Below are 27,524 nucleotides of genomic sequence, written 5' to 3' on the forward strand. Positions count from 1 at the left end.
AAATTTTAGTTTCGTCAGTTCACAGTATCTTATTCCAAAGGGAAGCTGGCTTGTCCAAGTTTGCTTTAGCATACATCAAGCGAATCTGTTTGTGGCATGTGAAAAGGTTCCATTCACATTTCTCACTCGTCTCGCATCTCATTGTCCAAAGTGCGCTCAGTAGTTGGCTGATGTACAATTATATTTGTAGCAACATCATATTTTAAGGACCTGGCTTGTCGGTTGAGTTTTCATGTTCTCAGCATTCCTTCACCCTGATTTGACAAAGTTTCTTGACATGGCACTCCGCTCCTTAACTAAAGAAGTACCTTTGATCTTTCATTTCATCTCTATGTTCAACTGACAGCTGAAATCGCCTAGCTAGCATTTTCTATCTTTTGGATGTTGAACAAGCTTTGTTTCCAGTTTTTTGTGCTTCCCATGATGCAACTCTTTATGGAAGATCCAAAGAGTTCAAAAATATTTTAAGTACCTTCTCATAATTGATGATCAAGTTGTGGAAAGTTTTCCTAGCAATATTGTGGTAATTTATCACTTTAGTTGTAAAGTAGCAGTATGTAAAACTGTCTAAAAAATTATGGTGTCCTCAAAAAGTCAGTTCCGCCCCTTTGTACATGCTGTATTTCGTAGATAAAATGCTGAGGTACCATAGCATATTACATCAACTTATGAATTTGCAATCACTTGACTGACTACGTGATGTATCGGAACTACCTAGATTGAACTCTGAGGCCATATTTTTTGGCCCTGCCTCTACTCCCTCTACTCCTCTCCACACCCATGTCCTCTTCCTGTCCCTCAGAAGAGGTCATGCTTCAATGTTTTCCCCGTGAGAGGTCTAATGAACAATGAAACACCACAGAGAGCACAGACAATCAGTGGTGTAAATGGATCGGTGCTTCCGTTGGGGACAGACACAAATGTGGTTCTCTATGAGTCAGTCCAGATTTTAAAAAAGCACAAAGTGTACCCACAGAAGCTTTCCTCTGTTTTATTTAAGCCCATTTCCAAGGGTTTGCTGCTTTAATTTGGGAGAGTTTTTTTTTCTTCTTTCTTCTTCTACCTATCCGTACATTAGCACCATGGAGGGAGGGAGGGAGTTGAGGGAGGAAGAGAGAGAGGGTGAGAGGGTGAGCGGGAGAGAGGGAGAGGAAGAGAGGGAGAGGGAGGGAGGGAAAGAGGGAAGGAGAGAGGGAGCGAGAACGCACAAATAGAATACCCCTAAAAATAGTTGCCTATTGTTACCATTTCCATATTACTACACTGCTCATCATAGCTTACACATTGGCCAGCCGTAGCTTTCATTTTGCATGAGTTATTCTCACCAAAACCTATTTGCATTGTCGTCATTTTTTCTTCTTTTTAACATTTCAAACATGTCAATTAAACGAAAAACACTGCTGTTGTGTCTTCTTTTTGTTGCGTGAGCAGAGTAAGAAAATACAAAAAAAAAAATCCTCTTCTGCTTTCTTCCTCGGTACGCCCCACAAACCACATCAGTGTGTGTGTGTGGCCCACTAAATTGCATATTACATGGAGCCAGTCTCCATGATGAAAGCTCCACGTTACGCTTTTGTGTCACTTTTAATATGTAAAGCAGATGTGTGTTTAATGGCCGATCCCATCAGTGGTTGTGGAGGAGTCCAGCACCCACCAGGGGCCCACCCGCATATACACTAACTTCCACTTACTGTAAACCTTGCTGCCAGTTTTCGCTGCACTTAACGTAAGTAGATTTTTTTGCTGTAAAACAATGCGGATTGACTTTCAGACAGTGACTCAAAAGCCAAGGAAATATGAATGTATATACAGTAATACCTTGAGATACGAGCTTAATGCATTCTGGGACCAAGCTCGTATGTCAATGTACTTGTATCTCAAATCAATTTTTCAAACACCCAAAACAGGATATTACAATGGTAAAAAATATTTGTATTTCTTCTAATTCACCACCTGCTCACAAAGTTATCCAAGTAACTGTAACATTATTCAGTACAGACAGATGGTAGCGCGGAATGGGCGAAGGAGGGAGAGAGACTTGATGCAACACGCTTGTAATATCACAAACTTTAAATTTAACTCCAATGAACTTAGATTGCTCTCCACCCTTAAAAATAAGTTTGAATCTTACGTTACACTAAATTCAAACCTTGTGCGATAACTGAAGAAAATATGTCAGTGTATTCCACCGCGGCTTCCGAGTCGGAACTTCCTGGCTTCTCCTCTCTTCGGAAGTGTTGCAGTGTTCGTTTTTTTAAATTGTCAACCCAGCCAAGACTCACTTTGAATGGTTTCGCTCGTCTTTTTGAGATGCTTGCTTTCAAGTCCACGTACATTCTGCTGGCTTTTTCGCACATTATCGACTCGGTCACACTATCTCCAGTAAAAAATGCAACCTGTACGGCCCGGTGCTCGTAGATATCTTTACGTGAGGGAGATGCGGCGAGAAGGACAGAGCGATGCTGTTTTCATTAGCAGCCTCTCGCATACTCGGCCGCCCGGACGGCCGCATCGGGAACTATCTGGTATGCTCGTATCTCAAATGTGTCTTGCATCTCAAGGCAAAAACATACTTGGAATTTTCCACGGATCTCAAATTTCTCACATGTTGGGAAACTCGTATGTCAATTTATTACTGTACAGTGCCTTGCGAAAGTATTTGGCTATTTGAACTTTTCAATCTTTCGCAACATTTCAGGCTTCAAACATAAAGATATAAAATTAAAAATATTAAGTATTGGCAATAAGTGGGACACAATCGTGAAGTCCGACACAATCGTGAAGTCCGACACAATCGTGAAGTCCGACACAATCGTGAAGTCCGACACAATCGTGAAGTCCGACACAATCGTGAAGTCCGACACAATCGTGAAGTCCGACACAATCGTGAAGTCCGACACAATCGTGAAGTCCGACACAATCGTGAAGTCCGACACAATCGTGAAGTCCGACACAATCGTGAAGTCCGACACAATCGTGAAGTCCGACACAATCGTGAAGTCCGACACAATCGTGAAGTCCGACACAATCGTGAAGTCCGACACAATCGTGAAGTCCGACACAATCGTGAAGTCCGACACAATCGTGAAGTCCGACACAATCGTGAAGTCCGACACAATCGTGAAGTCCGACACAATCGTGAAGTCCGACACAATCGTGAAGTCCGACACAATCGTGAAGTCCGACACAATCGTGAAGTCCGACACAATCGTGAAGTCCGACACAATCGTGAAGTCCGACACAATCGTGAAGTCCGACACAATCGTGAAGTCCGACACAATCGTGAAGTCCGACACAATCGTGAAGTCCGACACAATCGTGAAGTCCGACACAATCGTGAAGTCCGACACAATCGTGAAGTCCGACACAATCGTGAAGTCCGACACAATCGTGAAGTCCGACACAATCGTGAAGTCCGACACAATCGTGAAGTCCGACACAATCGTGAAGTCCGACACAATCGTGAAGTCCGACACAATCGTGAAGTCCGACACAATCGTGAAGTCCGACACAATCGTGAAGTCCGACACAATCGTGAAGTCCGACACAATCGTGAAGTCCGACACAATCGTGAAGTCCGACACAATCGTGAAGTCCGACACAATCGTGAAGTCCGACACAATCGTGAAGTCCGAAACAATCGTGAAGTCCGAAACAATCGTGAAGTCCGACACAATCGTGAAGTCCGACACAATCGTGAAGTCCGACACAATCGTGAAGTCCGACACAATCGTGAAGTCCGACACAATCGTGAAGTCCGACACAATCGTGAAGTCCGACACAATCGTGAAGTCCGACACAATCGTGAAGTCCGACACAATCGTGAAGTCCGACACAATCGTGAAGTCCGACACAATCGTGAAGTCCGACACAATCGTGAAGTCCGACACAATCGTGAAGTGGAACAAAATCTTTTGGATATTTTAAACTTTTTTTACAAACAAAAAACTGAAAATTAGGCCTTGCAATATATTTGGCCCCTTTACTTTTAGTGCAGCAAACTCACTCCAGAAAGTCAGAGAGGATCTATGAATGATCTAATGCTGACTGATGATAAATAGAATCGACCTGTGTGTAATCCTGTCTCCATATAAATCCACCGGTTCTGTGATAGTCACAGGGTTCTGTTTAATGTGCAGAGAGCATCATGAAGACCAATGAACACATCAGGACCATCCAAAATACTGCTGTCGAGAAGTTTAAAGCCGGATTTGGGTACAAAAAGATTTCCCCAGTTTTAAACATCTTAAGGAGCACTGTGCAAGCAATGACAATGAAATGGAATGAGTATCAGACCACTGCAAATCTACCAAGACTAAGCTTTCACCTTGAACACTCTAAACTCGACCTCGAACAAGAAGACTGATCCGAGATGCAGCCACGCGGCCCGTAATCACTCAGGATGAAATGCAAAGATCTATAGCTGAGGTAGGAAGAGTCTGTCCGTAGGACAATAATCAGTTGTACACTGTACAAATCTGGCATTTATGGAAGAGTGGCAAGAAGAAAGCCATTTCTCAAAGATATCCATAAAAAGTCTCGTTTAAAGTTTGCCACAAGCCACCTGGGAGTCACAACAAACGTAGAAGAAGGTGCTCTGGTCAGATGAAACCAAAATAGAACATTTTGCCCGCAATGCACAATGATATGTTTGGCGTAAAAGCAACACAGCTCATCACTCTGAACACACCATCCCCCACTTTCAAACTTAGTGGCCCTGCTTTTCTTCAGCAGGGACAGGTAAGCTGGTTAAAATTGATGGGGGAGATGAATGGAGCCAATTACAGTACCATACTGTTGCAGTCTGCAAAAGACCTGAGACTTGGACAGAGATTTATCTTCCAACAGGTCAATGATCCAAAACATAAAGCCAAATCTACAAGGGAACAGTTCACAAATAAACGTATCAAGGTGTTAAAATGGCCAAGTCAAAGTCCAGACATGAATCAAATTGAGAATCTGTGGGCAGAGCTGAATACTGCTGTTGACAAACGCTCTCCATTTAACCTCACTGAGTTCAAACTTTTTTGCGAGGAAGAATGTGCAAGAATTTCAATCTCTTGATGCGCAAAACTGATAGACATACCCCAAGCAACTTCCAGCTGTGATTGCAGCAAACTATTTATGCAAGGGAAGCGTATATTAATCGCATGCCACACTTTTCAGGTTTTTATTTTTTAAAGTTTAAAATATCGAATAAATTTCATTTCACTTCACTATTGTGTTCGACTATTGATTCTTGAAAAAAAAATCAATGTTATATCTTTGAAGCCTGAAAGGTGTCGAAAGGTTGAAACGTTCAAGGAGTACAGAATGTTTTCGCAAGGCCTGTGCCCCGCCGTTCTACCTTTTATTCTTACACACAGTGGTTAGCGCTGTTCATTTATGTAATTTTCAGTTTTATTTTGGTGGGTTCCTGTCTTTCAGTGCTCACCATGGCAGGCTACCTCTCGTAATCAACTGTGTCTACACCTCTGTGTGATTAACCTAGCCCTCTCTTTTATTGTCCATTGCCAGTGCGTCACTTTGTTTTGGACGCTAAGGCACGACAATCATCTTTGTTTCAGCTTTTTGAGTTTCCTTCCCTGACCACGTTTTTGGAAACAGAGTTTTTTGTGTTGTTTCCTTGAGCTGGCCTGTGTTTATCTGCAGGTCAAAAACCTTTGACCTCCACCTTCCTCTGGCCATGTCTCGTGTGTTCACACCCCACTATGACAAAGGCATGTTTGGATATTGTGAGTTAATCCTTTTGTTAAACAAAGACATATATACTACGTATCATAAATAAAATACAAAAATAGATTTAAAATATACAAAATATTAAAAGGGTCTATTAAAAAAGCCATTCAATTTGGAATTTGCAAAGGCAAGATTTTTAGAGCCTTTGGATTTTTTTAACTTTGATTGTTTGAATATGTAGAGCATTTGTTGTTTTTAAAGGCAAATGGGATTTTGAAATTTACAGTTTTAAAAAAAATATTGGCAAAAATAATATCAGACTAGAAAATAATATTCTTCGATTATAGACTATCAAATGATATAAAGCAAAATAATTACATTCTATACTAAGATCAAAGTCAGATAAAATATTTTCTCATTCACTATCATTTTTTACTGATGGTAAGTTTCGAGGCATCAAAACTCTTGTTTCACACAATTTATTTGTTTCTGCTTACTTGGAAGAATCGAAGGTAGTTTTACATACAGAGCCATCTGTTATTGTAAGATAAAATAAAAATGAATGAAATTCAGCCAATCAAAACCAGCTATTTTGGGGGAATTTCAGTTAAACTAGATCTGAGCAATTATTATATTAGGATAATAGTTTTTGGATAGATTTCCCCTGTAATGACTACTTAAAAAAGGCAATGATGGTTCGCTTCCACACATCGGCGTGTTTGTTTTAAAGACAAGAATTAACAATGCTGAGTTGGATGCAAAGGGATACGATCACAGTTTCCGGCTAAAGCGCTCTCTTTATTTCGATCCTATCTCAGGATTAGGAGTGCTGGGATATCAGCAACCGTGCAGCTGATGGCCAAAACAAATGCATTACATGCTGCTTTAGCCGAGAGGTGTTTCAAACCGGCAAGCAGCGATAAGGCTGATTTGCATTTAAAAATGGCTGTCTGATCTCCCATGTGTGTGTGTGTTTAGTTTTTTTTCTACACATTTCTACACGAAGATATCGTCTGAGTTAAACTTTTAACTCAATATTCTCCTATCTCGAATTGCAAATGAGGTATTTGCTGCAGAAATTTAGAAGCTGAAAACATCTTGAACGAAAGTGCGGCGCATTAGCCAAACACAAAACTAATCGATCCTTTCAAGTATTATATACAAAAATACACAAAAAAAATTGTATCCTTGGGTTTTTATTAGCGGTTTCAGAGACAGTGGTACAGTAAACAGCGATTCAAAAGTAAAAAGTTACATAGCTTTAACCTTTTGTAGAGCAAGTTACTATTTTAGTAATTAAAAAAAGCTTTTTGGAAGGGAAATTTATAACCCCTTAACACCAAAATAAAAAGAGATTTAAGAATCATACAATTTACTCATAATAAAATAATAAAGAACAAATTATTTTAAAAAATAATTTAAAAAAAATCAAACTAAATAGTATATACTTTTTTAAATTAATTTATTATAATAACATTGTTATTAAAAAATAAGACTGCGTGGAACGAGATGTGACTAAGTGATTATCTTTGATCGATTTAAAACATAAAACTTTATATTATACTTGTATATTATATTTTTTATTATTCATTGTGCTACATTTATAACTAAATAGATTTGTAAGTTATTACATTGTCAATATTAACAGATCAAAATTAATAAACCTAGAAATACACACTGGTTATGACTGCAACTAACATAAAATCTAAAAACCAAAATTCTACTATTGACGTCATTGTAAGAGACGCGTCCAATTCATTTTGATTGGTTGAATGAGTGTCCCAAAAGAGTAAAAACAACAAAAACAGCAACAAAAAAACAACAATAATTCCTGCGAAAAAGGTTAATGTTCAGCATTTAAGTTTTTAATAACAATGACTTTAAGTTCTTTTGCCCATTTTGGAGTATTCCTGTCAACTTATTGCACCTATTCATGTTACATAAGAACCCTCCGCCCCACACCCCACCTTCGCCTGCCTCCCGGCCCACTTCTTTTATTTTGTCCAAATCGCGGACACGGAAAGCGCAGCGTGGCGGCCGTCCAGAGAGGATCGGCGCCTTTCAAAGGGCTCTTTGCTTGCCTTCCTTTTGATGGCAGCCAGCCGGCACAAATGTTGCCCTTTGATATGAATTTGTCCTCATTCTCCACACTGCGAGGAAACCTCAGCAGCCTGCAGGCAAGCGCAAATTTGGGCGTTGCGGCTTGAACGGCAGGCCATGTCACGGGTCACAACAAGCGCTGAACACAGAGAAGTAGCTGTTTACCTCTGCTCATGTTCTGACACTCGCCCGCCACCAGGTGTACTGGCACCTGCGTGTTCACAAATTTGAGTTTACAATGTGATTTTTTTTGTGGTGGCCTGGGTTCAAGTCCTCCTTTGCAGGTTGAGTAAGAATGGGCATTTGTCGTAAATCCTGTGTGCCAAATCTACCGTATGTTTTTGCATATTGGCCGCCTCAGTGTATAAGTCGTACCCTTAAAATTGCCTTAAAATGGTTGAATTTTACAATTTCTCTTATATGAGACGCCTCCTGATTCACAATTTTCACCTCCATATTCATGGTTTTAATAGGGAGTACAAATGTGTTACTTTGAAGGGAAAATCTTAAGAAAAATCATCTCACGTGGTATTTCTGAGATACTTTATGAATCGAATGTGCTAGATTGCACATTCCGAAAGGGTGTTGCTTGCATGTAGACAATTTCAAAAAGGAAGTCATGTGAGCAGTACAACCCTGAAGTGTGTCCGTAGAAGTCTAGTTTGTAATCCCTAGGTAAGATGGCGGCGCCCTGAGTGAGCAATTTCACGTTTTATGCAAGATACGGTTGATTTTTTTTCTTGAATTTCATTAATAGACGTCAAAATAAATTTTGTTACGCGTTTATCTGTTTATCTTTTCTCTATTTTCAAATAAACTACCGTATCGGCCGCATTGTCTTGCGTTATGGTGTTTCGTCTTTCTCAAGTCTAATTTGTGCACATACGCCATAACCTCGATTCAGTCTCGTTTTTTTTGCGACAAATACGGCGTATATGTGAGAAAATACGGTAATGGGTGATTCTACAGTTTAGCCGTGGAAGCCCCTGAGCGTATAAGCCGAAAGTCCACCACCAATTTGCAATGTGTTATTTGGTACTGCTACTTGTGAAATGAATTGGTTCCAGAAATGGTTTCGCAACTTGAGTTTATTTTAAGTAAAGACATATTTTACATTTAATTTGCATCATTTGATCCATGATCTTAATTACTACCCCTAAACTCATTAAAATGATAAAGGTATACTACCAGGTTTGTATGAAAATGTATGAATGCCTGCAAAAAAAGAGAAAAAAAGACATTTATTAAGCCATTAAAATAATAAGAAATGCGAAAACATTTTTCAATGTAGGTGAAGGGAAAGAAGGCAAATGTTTAGCAGCTTAGTAAACATATGTAGACTCTTGTAAACACAAATTAACAACTTAATGTATGTATGAATGCCTGCAAAAAACAGTAAAAATATTTATTAAGCCGTTAAATATGAATAAGAAATGCAATGGCATTTTCCAATGTACGTGAAGGGGGTAGAAGGCAGCTGAGTAAACATATGTACCGTATCTGATAGGGTGCGGTCTCAGTTGTGGGTATATTTTCAGTTTTTTGTCAATACATAGGGCACCTCGTCGGATAAGGCGTGACAGGCGAGCGTATGTTATGCTAGCTGCTAGCGTATGTTAGGCTACCCGCTAGCGTGATTATTAAAGACAGCATAAGCTAAACTAAGTTTGATAGTGCTTATGGAGGTAAAAGGTACACAAGTTAATAGAAGTTAAAGTAGTTTAACATCTACAAAACCGTCAAACTCCTCATATCTCTCTGTATCTGATATAAAGAGTTCAGCGTTCAACATGTTGTGTATTCCGGGAACTTGATTCCAGCATTGGTGAAAGCTCGAACAACAGTGCTGGCCGACACTTAAGCCCAGTCATCCACAATCCATTGTAACTCGCGACATGCATAACTCCCAAGCCTTTGATTCTCCTCGCTGCTCTATTGGCATCGACAATTCATTCCAAATCGTCACGAAACTCGTGCGTCGTTGCCTGCCTGAACTACTATGTTGGCCATCCGTCATTCATCACTCCCAAGCCGTTAGCAAAGCTGTTCAATTGTGTTCGATCCATGGCTTCAGTCCATTTTCCAAGCGTTCACACCCGCATTGTGTTGTCATTCACTTTGTGACGAACGAGGGTCGAAGGCACACGAAGCAGAAACTCAACCGGCTGGAGCTAATTAGCCATAGTCCAACATAAGATTGAAAATGCCCAGAAGAAAGGCTTTTGGTTTGACGGTCGCACCCGTGCTCCGCCGGTGGACGGCTTCTGTGTCAACCTACATCGCGCCATTTTCGTGTTGGGTTGGTGCAGCCCTTCCCTGTCACAGAGACACAGTAATGTGACATCAGGGAGAAGCAGATTCCTTCTGGCCAATAAGAGGGGGGCTAGCGAGGCATTTTGACATTTACATATAACCACAATCGAAGCCATAACTTCGAACATATAGTGACTGGTAAATGAGCAGAATAAAAACTCCTCTCCTCAACAGACCAAAAGGACAGCGCTGTCATTTTCCATTTTACACAAGTATATAACAACCTTTTTTCGACCTTCACTATTGTGCCTTTTCTTCACTTTCTTCTTTGGCAGCTTTTCTAATCTTGGTCACTGCTTCTTTTACCAGCAGCGATCATAACTGGCAGGCGTCATGGGGAGGACAACTGTTTTTTGGAAACTAAATCTCGAAGAGTAGATGCGTATTGCCAAAACCTGCAGTTTCGCATTCGTGCATGAAAGGGTTAAAATAGTTCAAATGAAATTTAAATTGTATCTTTTTTTATTTTCTTTGCTATCTCTTCTATTTCTCTCTCTTTTTTCACTGATATATTTCAAATATGAATGATGATTTCTTGGACTGTGTACCCCACACGAGCGAATGGTATACTCTAAAATTGAGCCAAAAGCAGGGTGTTTCATTTCTTTGCCATATCGAGAACTTGCACCTTCCCGACGATTATCATCATTCTCCGTTGCCTTATAGATGTAGTAAAAACACGCATAGCAGGCGCCAAAGGATCCAAACTGCATTATAGATGGACACTAACTGAGCATTAACAACATATTGTATCATCAACAAAGAAGTCACCAGCTTTGTCAGGTTTTTATTGTTTATTCCATCGAAATCTTCTGCATGCTGCTTCTACCTTCAGAGCTGCCAACTACTCCAGAATTTTCGGAGGTTACCCGGAATTGCAACGCAAACGGAAATTCCCCAAAATTGTCACTTAATTTTTTTTAAAGCAACCATTTTGGATAAGTACCAAATTTCCAATTTAAGTGCCTTGAAATTCACAGCATCGCTACGGCTTCCGCCATCTTGATTCAACTGCACTCTAAACCGGAAGCATTGTGAATCATCAGAGTTACACGTTCCGACAAATGATTCGTCTTGTGCGACTTCAGCGTGGCAATCAATTCAGGAATCATTCTCCGTTGCCATCGATTCAGGAATTGATTGCATAGGCAGCGTCTTTCGCTTTAACATTTTCATTTTTTTTTTCATAAGGGAAGTACCGTATTTTCACGACTATAAGGCGCACATAAAAGTCTTAAATTTTCTCCAAAATAGACAGGGCGCCTATAATCCAGTGCGCTTTATATATGGACCAATACTAATATTGTTTTCACGATAAAATAAAATAAATCAGTCGATAGGGTACACCATCTTCTACAGCTCTCACAACTACGGCAAGCAGCCGTAGAAAAAGTACTGTGCGGTGACTGCTGGGATATGTAGTTCTTTTGTCAATACACCCAATGGATTGTGGCCTGTATACATCGACATCAACACAGCTTGACAAAGCATGGAAAGCAGCGTTGGAAAAGTTACACTAGCTACTAGCTAGCTACTAATTGCGAATGGATTGTGGCCTGTATACATCGACATCAACACAGCTTGACAAAGCATGGAAAGCAGCGTTGGAAGTTACGCTAGCTACTATTTGCGAATGGATTGTGGCCGTCTGGACGAACGTATAAAACTCTGCGTTTTCGAAAATGAGGACTTTGATGGATTTGTGGGTGATGATGACGTGAGTACATTGTAAAATGGCTAAATAAAGTACAACCGAACTCAGTTTTGCTTCCATTGCCTTTTTAAAAACGTGTTTAGCGTGCGGGTGTAGCGTGTATGTTTAAGATGGTGTATGTTTTGCCATGCCTGACTGCGTCTATAAAAACGGTGCGTCCTTTGTGTGTGTAAAATACAGAAATAGCACTCGTTATTGACACTACGGCTAAAAATACGATGCGCCGTATAGTCGTGAAAATACGGTATTATTAAGGCTGACTAAATCACCAGTCTTTTGTTTTGAAACAAATCCTATCATTTCCGGGCTTATCAATATGAGCGCTAAATGGATCGCAAATTGGATGAAACTTTTAAGAAATCCAAACACTCGCAGAACTTTATTGCTTCTTATTCGACAAAATATCCCATGTTGATACCGTCTCCAAAAGGACGGACATTTGCACATTGCACAACATGCAAGTGCGGGTAAGGGACCAGCTGAAAAAGTTATGTTAATGTTGTGGACATTTGAATTTGGAAATAAATCATTAACAAATTATACTTTATTTACGCTTTATACTTATTTTCATTATGCTGTACTTTTTCAATAGTTTGTAAAAACACAATATTTCAATTAATGTAAAAACATAACAGTTTGATTTATCCTATGCTTTTTTTTTTTACATTTTATATCGATTTTACGTGGATCGCATTTACCCCGGAAATACTTCGGAAATGGGACAAGGGTAGTCCTAAAATGGGGTCGACGGAGGTTGGCAGCTCTCAGTGGCAGGCCGTCAGGGCCTTCAAGGCCTTCTCTGCTGGCCTAAGAAATATCTGAATCATATATTATATTTTGGCCATCAATACTTAATAAATAATTCCAAATTGTCCGTTAGCTTCCTTTCATTGCTTTTCCCCCTGGTTGCACTGCTTCCAGATGTGTGTTTTCATATTGAAGCATTTAACCAATCACATTTCAGCCATTATTTGTTGCCAGGGTCAGAAATCTGCCTCAAGGCCTTCACAATCAGTTCTGCGGGCTCTGCTGCATTAAACAAGCGTCGATAAGACTGTTGCTTTAACCAATTAGATTTCGAGTTGGCAACACCACAATGCATTGTCGCAGGCGTAGGGATATGTAATTGCCTTGTCGCAGGCGTAGGGATACGTCATCGCTTTCACCAACTGTGATTGGGTAGTGATCGCCTGGATTAGCCGGAGCTACCAAACTGAATCTGGAGCTAGCTGCTTAAGCAAATATATTGTTGTGTTAATTTAAAGGCATTTTCAAGAGGGACTATGCCAGAAATACGACAGGACAGGCTCGACTTTCAGCCTTAGCTTCGATGGCGATAGAAAAGAAGGAAGAAAGAAAGGAGGATGGATATTGTGTACAGTTAAAAAGTATTTTTGGTGAGTAAAATATGGCTATATTCCTAAATAATATTTCAATTGTGGGCCAAGTTCTGATATTTGAAAAGCTCCAGTGTTTGTATTTAAGCTCGTGTGTTTGTATTTAATCACTAAATGCTGCTAGGAAGTGGATTTTATCCCATTTTAGTGCAATTTTTGCCGTTTCGCAATTGACGTCCATCGCTGTCTTTTCCCAGGGAAATCACCCCCTTGGCATGGTTGTAATGTCTGAAAAGCTCCAGTATATGTATTTAATCATAAATGCTGCTAGGAAGTGGATTTTACCCGTTGAAGGCGCTACGAGAAAATGCACGGACCGCCACTGGCAGCTCTATACCACCCTCCCTTTTCCCACTCCCACGGTGCGTTCAGGGACAGTAAGAAAACACATTTTCAACATTGCAACTAATTCGTTACAATATCTTAGACATTGATTGAGTGCGGGGAGATGCCAATACCTTGGACGCTGACTGAGCACGGAGAGGAAAAAGGGGTAAAATAGCAGATGCCAGGGCAGGCTGCATGTAAACTCTGCTTTATTGTTCCTACAATTTGACAATATGACATGTCTGTCTTGTGACTTATACTTTTTTATTTTATTTTTTTCCACTTCCATTTAGCATTATTGGGCTAGTGCGACTCATACTCAGGTGCGATGTATAGTCCGGAATAAATGAGGCATTTGTGTGTGCATAGCTACAAAGTGAGTGCATGCATTTGATTTGCAACTCGCCATTTAGGTGTAATCTGGAATCGAAGGGGGCTAAGGTCAGAAGTTTAAAGCAGCACTTTCCAAGGAATGCAGCATGGATGTGTCAAATGTGTGTCTGCGCGTGTGCGTGTGTGTAACATTCCCGGCCGTGTTAGAGGTATGTGAATTACGTCTTACAGGGCGGGAATGTGAAGAATCTGCTGCCACCAGAAGACCGCTTTTGTTTACTGACGCAGCGCTGCCAAGGAACTTGCAAGTGTGCACGTATGCGCGTGTGTGTAAGCGTCACATGCTCTTGTCACTTCCTGGTAATAAAGCCTTCACTAGGATTATACTGAAGTAGAACTCAATAATCCATTTGCCCATTTTATATGCGTTTTACCATGTTTTTGTTGGCATTCTAGCGGGGTGGGCAACAATATCTCATCTCATTTTCTGAACTGCTTTATCTTCATTAGGGTCGCGAGGGGTGCTGGAGCCTATCCCAGCTGACTCCGGGCCAAAGGCGGGGGTTCACCCTGAATCGTAGGCCAACCAATCGCAGGGTACAAGGAGACTGACAACCATGTACACTCACACCCATACTTAGTGGCAATTTAGAGTGTCCAATCAGCCTATCATGGATGTTTTTGGAGTGTGGGAGGAAACTGGAGTACCCGGAGGAAACCCACGCAGGCTGGGGAGAACAAGCAAACTCCACACTGGTGGGCATGACCTGGATTTGAACGCAGGACCCCAGAGCTGTGAGGCCGACGGGCTAACCACTCGCTCCGCCGGCAACAATATCATTTTCAGAAATCTGAACTCCGACCAAAGATAATTTGGCTCTAGCAACCAAAATATTATAACTTAAATGTTTCAAGTTGGAATTCATGCTGGGTAACAATTCATATATTAATTCTTGCATCACTCATTTGCATCATTTGTTTTTCCATCAGATTTGGGACATGAGCGACGATGAGAGCATCTGAGGAACCAAAAATGTTGAGGTTACAGCCATTCACGTCACTTTTGTTGGACCCACAACTCAAGACTTGAGGCGGGAAGACCTAAAAGCTTCTCCTAGAAAGTTTCTAACTCCACATCTAAAGAAACTTTTAAAATACTCTAACTTTGAATGTTACATTTCTGGTGTTGTGATCATATATTGTTATTGATTGATAGTGATGAAGTGGGAAAAACAAAATGTGTGTACACCTTCAGCAAACAAATGGTTTGTTAGTCATCATAGTATTTTCATGTATCCACTAATTGCAACATCACTCATCTTTTAATACTACAGCGTGTCGATTTGATCTTTAATGATTTTGCTTACATTATGGTGTATCTATCAGTGTATTCTGTTGATTAAATATTAAAGTAAATGGGAGTAATTCTGCTTTTTTTGTAGGATCAAAATTTGAGAAACCACATTCAGTCAATCAGGTGCTGATTTCAAAGCACTTTATTGTTCAAGGCTACTTTACGTACAAAAAAAGGTGGCCTGCCAAAACCTTTTCAGTAGGAGACAGAGCCACAAACAGTTCATTTGTGTGTACTATTTTTGTTTTTACAGTTCAGTGATTCTAGCACTAAATACATGCTACTTGTTAAAAAAAAAAGAATAATAACTGCTTGCTAGCCACGTTGCCCGTTCTTAAAGACATGACAGCTGATGACCAAAAAACACTCGCAATGCTGACTGGCAACAAGGCAGGTTGAAGAGAAACGTGTTTGACTCGGATTTAAGATGGATTTGTGGATTTTTGGAAGAAAGCGGCCATCAAGACCTTAGTGGCTGAATCACTGGAAACCTTATTTTTTTAAATAATTGAAGAGCGATCGTCACTGACATCGTCCAGTTGCTTTTTGTGTGTAATGTGTTCCTGCACTTGAACTTTTTACGAAAAACAACAAAAAAGATCAACTTTTTCAATGAGAAAGGAAAAAAGATTATAATTAAAAGGACAGGAAGGAAACAAATTAAATAGCTACGTCATTAACAAATTATTGTTCCTTGAAAAATACCTATGATTTTTTTTTCCTCTGCACATCCATTACGCACAGCGTAATGCTGGTGTCATAGTTAACTATTATAGAGAAAAAAATCCTACTCCACGTGTTCTAGTAGACAGGCGGCCTCCAAACAAACCACAGTGTTGGAGGTGAAATGATCAAAAACAGCGAGCGGTTGACGTGACGTTTTAGCGGCAACAGAAGCACAGCTCCCGTGAACGCCTCGTCCTCATTGGCCGTTTAACTGACGTCCTCTTGCTATACTGGACAAAATAATAATGGAATGTGCGGAGGACCCCTTTTTGTTGAGATCACGCCCACTTAACTCAGTTCGGAAGACAATTGTGGTTGGTTGCTGTTGTATTGATTGATTTAGCATTGGAGCAGTATAATAGATGGCAGCTTCCACTTTGTTCTTCTATTGACACTTTTTAAAGCCTGATTTGCTTTAATCCAATCAAGACAGGCGTTGCAGATTTGAAACTACTGAATACCATTCACCTAATTAATACAGAATTACCATTTTTACTTTAATTTGAGCCTCAAAGGGTTTAAATCTGTATTTTCAAATCAACCTAATTTTACATCAATTTGGAGTTGCCTACTTTTTTTTTTTGGTCAAAGTGTAGGAGACCTTTCAAATCGGGATTCTTTTTTTACACCGTACCCAACTGTACTGCTTTGTGTAAACCTTACACATCCCACTGATGTGTCCGTCATTGTGCCAGTGACAGGTCGTCTTCAATCTGTTTGTTTCAGTAGAAAAATGTTTAGCAGAGCACAAAAAACAAACTAAAGGGGGGAGGGAAAGCACGGGTGTGATATTAACATCAACGATATCATGGATTACAACTGATCCAGCAGTGAGTGAATATTGTCTAACGCGAGTAACCAGAAAACGTCCGTAAAGCCGGGGGAGGGGCTGACTGGATAGCATTTGAAATGCTCACTAGTAGATGCCAGCTATTCAAAACCCCAAAAAACATGCATGACAGGGGAAAGGTCATTTTACCATTTGCACCTTTCAAGGGTCGATTATCAAAAATGGGTGGAGGTGCGTCAGGCTGGTTTCGTTTAATACTATTGTTAACATTCGAAAAGATCGAACAATCGAAGCCCCTTTCTCACTGGTTTTCATGATGCGCGAGTTGTAACCCAGATCTTCAACTTTTCTTTTTCAAATAAGATCCATACAAGTGGAAATCCTTGAAATGAAAGTCCCCCAAATATGAAAGAATGCCCTGGTGTAAAACCTTTTCAAGCTAACTGGTGTCAAACGTCTCATCTGGGGTCATCGGCGTCCCTCAATTCCTTGTTGGGACCTCTTTGCTCAGTCATTGTGGGTCCAGTCAGCATGGCCTTCGGGGTACAGTTTGAAAGGGACTGTAGAAATTTTGGGTGGAACAGTCTCATGCTTTTTGTTTCTCGCTTGTGTCTATCGATGCAGAAAGTTAAACAAAACCCAAACAAATCTACGAGAAAAAACTGCTTATGTACAAAAAGAAGATGCCGCCGCATTCCTCGTTAGTTCCTCGCTGCAGCCGGGCTCTCCCTCAAGGAGGCCGGCTTTTTCGGAAGTCCCGCCACCTTCAGGAGACCAGCGAAGGGGAGCGATCGCGGTTGATGACGCGGCTGTCGGGCGACGAGTCGGGGCTGCTGGCAACTGACGACGGAGCGCTCTTATTCTTTATCTGCAGCCACGTCTCTCCGAGCGCCTTGGCGAAGTGGTCGTCCACCGAGCCCGTGATGGACACCGAGTTGCCGGCTGTTGCCTGCACCGCTGCTGGTTCGGGCTCTTTGTAGTTTTTGCCCAAGCTACGGCGGAAGTGCTCCTCGATGACAGGGTCGCATGCAATGTTGGCTGCAAGCGAGAAAGAACGGAAATTGGTCAGACACAAGGATGCTTCGCTCTGGTTTTGCCACGAATAACGAGATCACACAATTAAAAAAAATGTGGCACACATCTGTCTTAATACTGAGTTCCCCACAACACAAGTAACAAGCATGTAACCTGCCCTGTTCCCACCCTATTGGTTACTGGGTGTATCCCCTTTTGCATCATTACCGTATTCTCTATCATATCAGCCACCCCCGGGTATAAGCCACACCCTTAAAATTGCTTTAAAATTGTTGAATTTTACAATTTCTCATAAAATATGCCCCCTCTCAGGCTTAACACTAAAAGGTCACTAAAACTATGCCTCTCCAATAGCTCAGGCCAGCTGTCAAAACCTGACGTGTTGAAAACATGGTGTAGACTGTACAATGTGATTATTGTCTTATATAAATAACAATAATCAATCCAATTCACCTATTTTGGTTATTTTCTTGACTTTGTTTCCTGTTTCCGGACATGTTCTCTTTATACTGCAGTCATTCAAAGTAGTTTACAGTAATCCCTCAAATACCGCAGATAATGTAGACCAGACATTGCCACAATAATCGAAAAATCGCAAAATAGAGTCACTCCTATTATCTTATCTTCTGAACCGCTTTATCCTCACTAGGTCACGGGGGGTGCTGGAGCCTATCCCAGCTGACTTCAGGGGACACCATGAATTGGTGGCCAGCCAATCGCAGAGCACAGGGAGACAAAGCATTCACGCTCACACTCATGCCTAGGGGGAATTCAGTGTCCAATCAGCCTACCATGCATGTCTTTGGAATGTGGGAGGAAACCGGAGTACCCAGAGAAAACCCACACAGGCCCGAGGAGAACATGCAAACTCCACACAGGTGTAACCGACCTGGATTTGAACCCAGGTCCCCCAATGTGAGTCCGACGCGCTAACCACTCATCCACCGAGCCGCCCTACCCCTGTTATAACTACTTTTTTCTTCTTCTTCAGTCCTCGTAGCAAGAGTGGCTTCCGCTTGCGAGTTACAGCGTGGATTTTAACATTTTTTATAATAATAAATAGCTAAAAAAAAACACAAAGAAGTGAATTCACGATAAGTGAAGTCGCAATAATCAAAGGAAGACGTAAATAGAAATGAAAGGATGGTATCAAATGATCATGTTTCACTGCCATTGACGGCGAGTGACGTCCAATCCAGTTTGACTGGTAGGTTAGTAGCGATCAAAGAAACTGCCACATTAGAAATTGGCCCTTGCAGCCTTTTATTTTCCTCCTGGCGACTCTCGGAGGTAAACGTTTGCCCCTGCCTAAAGCCCTATTCTGTCCAGCTTCAATTTGAGTTTTTTTCCCATTTTGCCTTGTTGAGCATGTGTGAGCACTCACAGGGGACTCTCCTGTAGTTGTTAGTGAGGCTCGAGCATCCGTTGTGGGAGAGTGGGCAGTGCGACAGGTTGCAGTTGCGGTTGTTGGCTGGCGCGCACGTGATCACCGATGGCCGATTCTGAAAAATTGAGCATGCGTGTCAGTGGTTAGATCTTGAAACGAAACATCTGCATGTCAACAGTCACCTGCTGGCGTTCTGTGATACCAAGCACGTGCGGCAGGGCAACCGGAGCCATCGTGCCATTGCTCTTGGTCAATGCCAGCGGCTGGTCCATGGCGGCCAAACTGTGGTGGTGGTGCTGGAGGTGGGCGTGGCCATAAAAGTGGTTGGCATGGACGCCGGGCACCACCACGCGCTCCATTGGACCCCGACTTTGGTCCTTGCGATAGTCACCGTGGGGTTTCCTGTGGTCAAAAAAAAACAACAACAATGGGGTACATTAAAAATTCATTACGTTTTTTGGGTAGTTTAGTCATAACTGGAATTGTTTTGACACTTTTCCTAAATACAGCACTTGTAAATATAGACAGATCAATGTTCAAGGCGGCCCGGCGGATGAGTGCTTAGCGCATCGACCTCACAGTTCTGGGATCCTGGGTTTGAATCCAGGTTGGTCTTCCTGTGTGGAGTTTGCATGTTCTCCCTGGGCCTGCGTGGGTTTTCTCCGGGTTCTCTGGTTTCTTCCCACATTTCAAAAACATGCCTGGTAGGCTGGTTGGACGCTCTAAATTGCCTCTAGGTATGAGTGTGAGAGCGAATGGTTGTCCGTCTCCTCGTGCCCTGCGATTGGCTGGCCATCGATTCAGGGTGTCCCCTGCCTGTGGCCCGAAGTCAGCTGGGTTAGGCTCCAGCACACACTGTGACCCATGTGAGGATAAGTGGTTCAGAAAATGAAAGAATGAGTTCAATGTGAAGTTCTGCCCTACATTACTAGAACCAGTATCAATTTTGTTGCTGAGTGAATCAAAAGCACTCTGCTTCACTCTGCGCATGCATATTTTTTGTGTATTAAATCCTTCCTGCAACTTCACGACCCACTGGCAATTTGTAGGCCACCCAAGGGGTCGAGAGTCAAGTCTTTTTCTCACAAACATGAAAATGGAGCTTCATCTAACAAACGTTGACAAACTAGAACTTTAAAAGTGCCTTCAATTAGAGGCAGACACTGCAGTACTGAGGTATTTCCACAGTCTTTATGTAAATATTGAAAGACAACACCACAACTCAATGGTCACTGGGGTTGAAAATACAAGTCCCTCTAAAAAAAAACATACTTGGTTGGACACCATTTCTAAACGCTTGTAGGAACATGTGACCAAGCAACCTGACTGCTAGTTCAAGCATCTGGAATCAACAACGACAACCAACCACAAATAAATGAGCCCCCCACCTTGCACAATACAGTGAGGAGAGAGGAAGAGCTAAAGAGATGTGTGGGGGGTCCCCCTGGGTGAATGGTCTAGGCTTCGTCTACTACAAGAGCAACTTGTTTCTTTCGTTAGTGGCCAAAGCTTGAGAGGCTCGTTTTCCCCCTTTCTCCCCTTTGCTTTGTTTTGTTCTTTCACCATCAGCTGCAAACTTCCTGAGCGATTTGGCAGTCTTCCCATAAACCCGCCAACAGACACACTCAGAAAACCATGACATCAAGTTGCCATTTTCTTGCTCTGAAGTTTCGATGTAGTAAAAAAAAGCCATTTTATATTATCAGACGATAAGTTATAAAGTATCGTTTGATATTTTAAATATCGGACAATTAAGATATTGTAAAAACTACCATAGACCATTTTAACAAATCAAACGATACAACGATATAGTATTTATCGTGACAGGCCGACTTATGTGTTCCATTAACTCATTTATTATCTGTTGGAAGGTCCAAAGAGCGTCACAAAGTAAAGGAGTTCATGCATTCACTTTTCAAACCGCGTATCCTCACAAGGATTGCAGGGGGTGCTGGAGCCTATACCAGCCAACTATGTGAACCACTATGGGGACATCCTGAATTGGTGGCCAGCCAATCACAGGGCACAAAGACACAGAGAGCTATTAACACTCACACTCATACGATACCTCGGTGCAATTTAGAGTGTTCAACCACCCTATCCTGCATTTTTTTTTATTTGGGAGGAAACCGGAGTAAACCCACCTGCAAACTTTACACAGGAAGGACCTCACCTGGGAATTGCGAGCCCGATGTGTTAATCACTCCACCTCTGGGCAACCAGTTATACAAGTTGGAAAACAAAATGGGAATCACAATGGGTTTTCCTAATGCACGCTTTTTTTTGACGGACGGCCCGGCAAAAAAAAAAGATCTGACATTCAAAAATGGCTGATCATTGCCAATTAATTAATAAAAGTTATTTTTTCAAATTCTTAAAGATGCTGTAAATTAATTTTGATTATTATGTTTAAATATGAGATCTGTTTGAAAATAGGCAGCCCGGTGACACGAGTGGTTAGCGCATCTGGGTTCAAATCCAGGTCGCGTCCACCTGTGTGGAGTTTGCATGTTCTCCCCAGGCCTGCGTGGGTTTCCTCTGGGTACTCCGGTTTCCTCCCACATTCCAAAAACAGGCATCGTAGCCTGATTGGACACTCTAAATTGCCCCTAGGTATGTGTGTGAGTCTGAATGGTTGTCCATTTCCTTGTTCTCTGCGATCAGCTGGCCACCGATTCAGGGTGTCCGACGCCTCTGGCCCAAAGTCAGCTGGGATGGGCCCCAGCACCCCCCCCCCCCCATCTTCCGACCCTTGTGAGGATAAAGCAGTTCAGAAAAAGAAGGTATGCTTTTTTGAAACGGTAGCCAGCATTGTAGTCAGACAGTGAAGATGAGATCAATGTTGATATTCTCACCGGCGGTCAACCAATTTGTGTGAGGTTTCAACGCCACCTTGAATATTGTTTTTTGGAGGGCTAGATAATAAATATGTTATATCTGCAGGAGGACAAAACATCATTGTAGTTTTTTTTATCCCAATTTTGACAATTTTGGGTTACAGTTCAGTATTTCATTTTGAGTATCACATTTGGGTATTTTTTTGACAACAACTGCTGTGAGAAACAAGTTTTCTATATCAAGTCAATCACTATCAGTAGACAAATTGGTGTGCATGTGAGACAACCAAATTAACAAAAGTATTCCTGAAAATGTTCTGATACTGAATGTGATGCTTTTTTCTCTACTTTGATGGTCAGTAAACTGGAGGGCCGCTCTTTTTGCCCCTCAACACATGAGTGCCTAGGTTCTTCCTAACTTCAACCACTGCCAAAACAAAGGAGTGACCATAATGCCGCCGAGGCAGCAGCCCCGGTTGCAGAAGCCAGAGAACAGAACCAATCAATGACAGTTAAATCCTCCATCAGCCTCGAGCCTAACTAAACATTGGCCCAAACACATTGCTTGATTTTGCGCCATCAGGCAACCAAGAACCCACCTGCTTGCTACTCGTGCCAGCTGGTCAGACTACACAATGAAACCTGCCTGCTTTTGGAAGCAGTCCTTTGCTTTTGATAATTTTGTTTTTTCTTTTTAAACGAGCTGCCGATCCTCGAGATTTTAGATTTGATGTTGGGTTGACTTGCCATTAAAATGAGAACTAAATGATGGACATAAAAACACGTCTCATGATGAGCAGACGTCCGTTTGAATCTATTTTACGAGGCTTTATGTGTAGCCGGCCATTAGTGGCGGCGTTTGTGGCCTGCGCTTACAGGAGAATCCTTTCGTTCTAAATCCAGAGACTTTTCCTCAGCCTAAAACCAATGCACTATACGCTTCAATATGACTACTGTACTTAATTCCAGCACTTTCATTCTCTATCATTAAATGCAGCCTTTTAAGTGACGCCTGTTTTCCTATGAGTTTGGGAGGGATGTGGTCGTACTGAATTTTACTTGCATTGTGAATTTATGAAGATATACCATATTTATTCAAGTATAACACGCACCCGTGTATAACACGCACCCATAAATTGTGACTAAATATATTTTAAAAAAACACTTTTTCTCAGTTCACACCAAGGATTGCACCGGTACTCGTAACCGGTGTATGCTGAACAAATGTCGCCATGACAAAACATTTATTCACCATGTTCATTCATTCATTCATTCATTCATTCATTCATTCATTCATTCATTCATTCATTCATCATCTATACTGCCCATCCTCGAAAGGGATGCAGGGGTTGCTGGATCCTAACCTAGCTGTTGTCGGGCGAAAGGCAGACTACACCCTAGACTGGTTGCCAGTCAGTCGAAGGGCACACAGAGAGATAAACAACCATCCACTTCCAATCATCACCAGTGGGAATCGAGCCCACGCTTGCCCGCACCGAAGTCAGGTGAGTGAACCTCTACACCACGAGGCGGCTTATTCAAAACATATGGTACGGGTAAAACAAACTACCATTATGAACACAATTCTAAAAAGGAATTTACATTTTATGCTATAAAAAGTAGCTTAGCGCTGTCTTGTCGGTGTGGCAGTAGCGGTGATAAAAAAAGGATAATAAAATATATATTTTTTTAAACTTGGGAAAGACCAATTAATGTTAAAAACAATGGTATCAGGCTTTGTTTTCCCTAAATCGTTATCCTTCATGTTACCGAGATTTATAATGTACAATTCTATGCTTGGTTGTCCACACAGCAAGGTCCATAAAAGGCATGCTTGGATGAATTTGGTTTGGAAAAACCTGATCCTAACGCCATTGAGGCTGTTGGGACGATCAAGAAGAGAGACACAGCCCTTCACCCTCTTACATTACACCGCTTTGTCTCTTAATTATAGTCACAGCCAGGTGTAACACTATTTATAACTATACATCTAAAAACATCAAAACCGACATGTTCAGTGTATTCTCCTATGTTTTGGGTCACTTGTTTCAGGTTAAAACTACACTTACAGGGGGAGAGGACACTTCTCCAGGAAAATCTTCACAATAAATCTTAAAACTGGGCAGATGTTGATATCCTCAGAAAGATCTATGGAAATGGGGAGAGTGGGAATGACACACACAGGAAACATCTGGGAAGAATCAGCATGTAGAGAAAAGACAGACAAAAAAGAAAAAAAACGGGTGAGGGGGCGGATGAAGACGCAACCGCAGGTTACATACAACCATACCGAGCTTATGCAAAGCCACAGAGTGAAATTATATGAATTTATATATAGAAAGCCAGCCACACTGCTCATTCAGACTGTTTTTACATCAATCCGGCCTTAAACACAATTTCTGACACCGCCCGTGTTGCAGCTGTACAATTTCTTTGCAAATTTTCACTTGGACAGCATTACTGACAGGAATTAAACATGCTGGCCAGCTAAGCGACTTTGTGCCAGGGGTAGGGGGCAGAAAATCCTTTATCTAAGATGGGACAGATCTGATACAGGTACCCCAACAAGGATGCCAAGAAGACAACACGTGACTCCATGATCACAAAAAAAGGAAACCACAAGCTTTTGAACAGCTTTGATCATCACACACATACACCCACATGTGCTTCCTCTCTCTTTTTTTCATCTTCCTCCCATTTGGCCTCTGGAGAAACCTCTTAACTCTTTCAGTGCCGTTGATAATGACAGACAGACAATCATGTGGCTCTTTTCATTGTTACGCAAGTAGATTTCCAATACATCTGAACTTAGAGGGCTGGCAGCGAATGAACAGGGTTGAAGCACAAACTCCGGTACAAAGAAGCCAGCTTTCAAGCTTCTGAAGTTGCTTGCTCCGACAACATATAACAAGCAGGTCACTTTTTACTTGGTACGCTTGTTTTATCTTCCCATTTCAAACCTTCTTATTTGAGAAGCAAATGCAATGGGGACATTTGCACCGGAGGGTTTACAACTGCTGAGTGGCAGCCAGGAAGGCAGGCAGCAGCAAGCTTCCAGCCCGCAGGCTCCAGTGAGCGGGATAAGGCTTCTTTGTTCCAGACTCCACCTACCTCCTCCTACTTGCACAGCCCAAAAAAAGGAGCACAAAATGGCAAAGCTCTGCTTGAAAATCATTCGCTTCGCACTAATAAATACTCTGACGTTAAGAATCAGTGCTGTAAAAAAGTTAGGCTTTCAGCTTTAATTTGAAACTACTCATTTAAAGAAATAAAACAAGAAAGTGACAATGATTGTCACTATTTTCGATGTTGTTGTTGATTTCTGAATGTATGACAATTAAAAAGTTTGGGGTCACACAGTTGATTTCATGGTTTTCATAACAACGTACTATTGTATTCCGTTCCGTATATTCAACACGTTCAAAAGTTTGTATATTACGTAGAGTCGTTATTTTTGAAAGTGCATTATTTTTACCAAATCTAGCACAGTGGCGTCAAATGTGTGGGCCGGGAACGGCCCACCGTGGGATCAAATCCACCCTGTGGGGTTGTTCTGCCTGTGAGGCACGTTTTACAATAAAAATAATAATCACATGATTTTATGTGACATGAACATGTAAAGCACAGACAATCTGTGGTTCTGCAGAAGCAATGCTCCCGTATCATATTGTTTGTTAGAAAATTTCATGTGCATGTAATAAGTGAGTATGTGACGTTGCATGTTTAATAAAACCTCACTACAGTGGTACCTCTACATACGAGCTTAATTCGTTCCGGACTGAGCTCGTATGTCGATCTACTCGTAACTCGAACGAACGTTTCCCATTGAAATAAACTAAAAACAAATTAATTCGTTCCAACCCTCTGAAAAAACACCACGGCAACGCACTCTTAACCGAACAAACAAATTTAAATTAACTTGGATTAATACATACAGACACACTCAAACATACGTTTAATGTAACTTTACACAAAACTGAGTTCTAATTTTGTTTTACATTTTTATACCTTCTGGCCGGGTTAGCTGTTTGCCATGCCTCTACCCTCACGTTCGCTATCAATGGGCTGTTTGCTGTTGTATTCCCTTCAAAATATTCCGAAAATGATGCACGCAAATGTCCTCACAATAGGATAATGCAGGACCACTTGCCAACGAGAAGTAGTCTTGAAGGAGCGATCGCTCCGCTAACGAGAACTAACAGGCTAGGGGGGATACTGAAAAAATGCAACAGCTCAGCCTACCCACGTATTGATTGTGGGTAATGAAGTTTTATTTATTCTAAGAAAGGGTGCCATTGGCTATCGGTGTTGTGTGCACGAGTATACTTCATTACCCAGAAAGCCCTCTTTTTGCCCGCGCATGCGTGTTGTGCGTTTTCTGGTCCATGTGTAGGCGAATCACATGTGAAGAAACCGTTCAGTGCTCGTAGATATCTGTTATACACGAAAGAGATGCGGCAAAAAAGACAGTGCGCTACAATGATAAACAGCCTCTCATGTCTTGGCCACCTGGCTTTCTCGCATCTCAAAAATGTTCTTGTATCTAGAGATAATTATTTGCTCGAAATGTTCCTCGTATCTCGAGCTGCTTGTATGTAGAGGTGCTCGTATGTAGAGGTGCTCGTATGTAGAGGTACCACTGTATAAGGCAATGGCTAACAACGCATTTTGATGCATACTTTTACAAATACAGGGCAGAGGGACAAGCGCACTTTTATTCCTGAAAGTTGCCAATTTTGATACGATGAGCAAGGAGTTGTCATTATTTCAAGAGGGATGTGGAAATCTATGTAAATGTTATATGATGTCTACATCAAACATTGTTAAAATAATAACATGAAATGGAAGCCACCCAAGCGTGTAGTGCAGTGGTTCTTAACCTGGGTTCGATCGAACCCTAGAGGTTCGGTGAGTGATCGCAGGGGTTTGGTTGAGCCTCTGCCGCATAGGTCAAGAGTCTTGACCTATGCAGCTTAGACACATCTCCTTGGCCAATCAGTGCTGCGAGAAATTCATATATCTTGAATTTGAAAAAAAAATCATTTTATTTTACTCTCAAGTATAGTTAGGTGAATGTGTATATGAAACTGGTGGAGTTCAGTAGCTCCAACCAGGTAAAGAACCACTGGTGTAGTGGTTCACTCGCATGACTTCGGTGCAGGAAAGCATGGGATCAATTCCCGCACGATGGCGGTGTGATTGTGTGTGCAAATGGTTGTCTGTCCGTGTGCGCCCTGCGACTGACTGGCTGCCTTTCGCCCGAAAATCAGCTGGGAGAGGCTCCAGGATCCCGCGACCCTGACCAGGATAAGCACTGTTGAAAATGAATGAATGAAAAGGAAAACTGGTAATGATTTAGATGGAGCAAGTAGTTTTGTAATGGCGAACAACTGAAATTTCCATGGATGTAGTAAATGAAAGCACCGATTCATAGAATTGTTCAAAAAAAGTATCTAAAAACTAGATAAGGCGCTTCGGCCCAAAGGGTGCTAGCATGAAACTATGCTAGAGTATGTTACGCTATCGTATGTT

General features: G+C 41.6%; 2 protein-coding genes across 5 annotated transcripts in view; one reads left to right on the forward strand and one right to left on the reverse strand.

Annotated features, from left to right (window-relative positions):
* Positions 1-15,284, forward strand: part of atg7 (ATG7 autophagy related 7 homolog (S. cerevisiae)) — a 92,662-nt gene extending 77,378 nt beyond the window's left edge. For both annotated transcript variants that reach the window (XM_077601947.1, XM_077601948.1), the window contains one exon: positions 14,854-15,284. In XM_077601947.1, the coding sequence (XP_077458073.1) occupies positions 14,854-14,886 (33 nt within the window). In that variant the 3' untranslated portion in view covers positions 14,887-15,284. The remainder of the gene's footprint in view (positions 1-14,853) is intronic.
* Positions 15,285-15,344: 60 nt separating this feature from the next.
* Positions 15,345-27,524, reverse strand: part of vgll4b (vestigial-like family member 4b) — a 45,740-nt gene continuing 33,560 nt past the window's right edge. For all 3 annotated transcript variants that reach the window (XM_077601953.1, XM_077601952.1, XM_077601951.1), the window contains 3 exons: positions 19,338-19,557; positions 19,153-19,270; positions 15,345-17,771 (listed from right to left, as the gene is read on the reverse strand). In XM_077601953.1, the coding sequence (XP_077458079.1) occupies positions 17,500-17,771; positions 19,153-19,270; positions 19,338-19,557 (610 nt within the window). In that variant the 3' untranslated portion in view covers positions 15,345-17,499. The remainder of the gene's footprint in view (positions 17,772-19,152; positions 19,271-19,337; positions 19,558-27,524) is intronic.

This window comes from Stigmatopora argus, chromosome 6 (genome assembly GCF_051989625.1).
Source record: "Stigmatopora argus isolate UIUO_Sarg chromosome 6, RoL_Sarg_1.0, whole genome shotgun sequence".
In the NCBI taxonomy this organism is placed as follows: domain Eukaryota; kingdom Metazoa; phylum Chordata; class Actinopteri; order Syngnathiformes; family Syngnathidae; genus Stigmatopora; species Stigmatopora argus.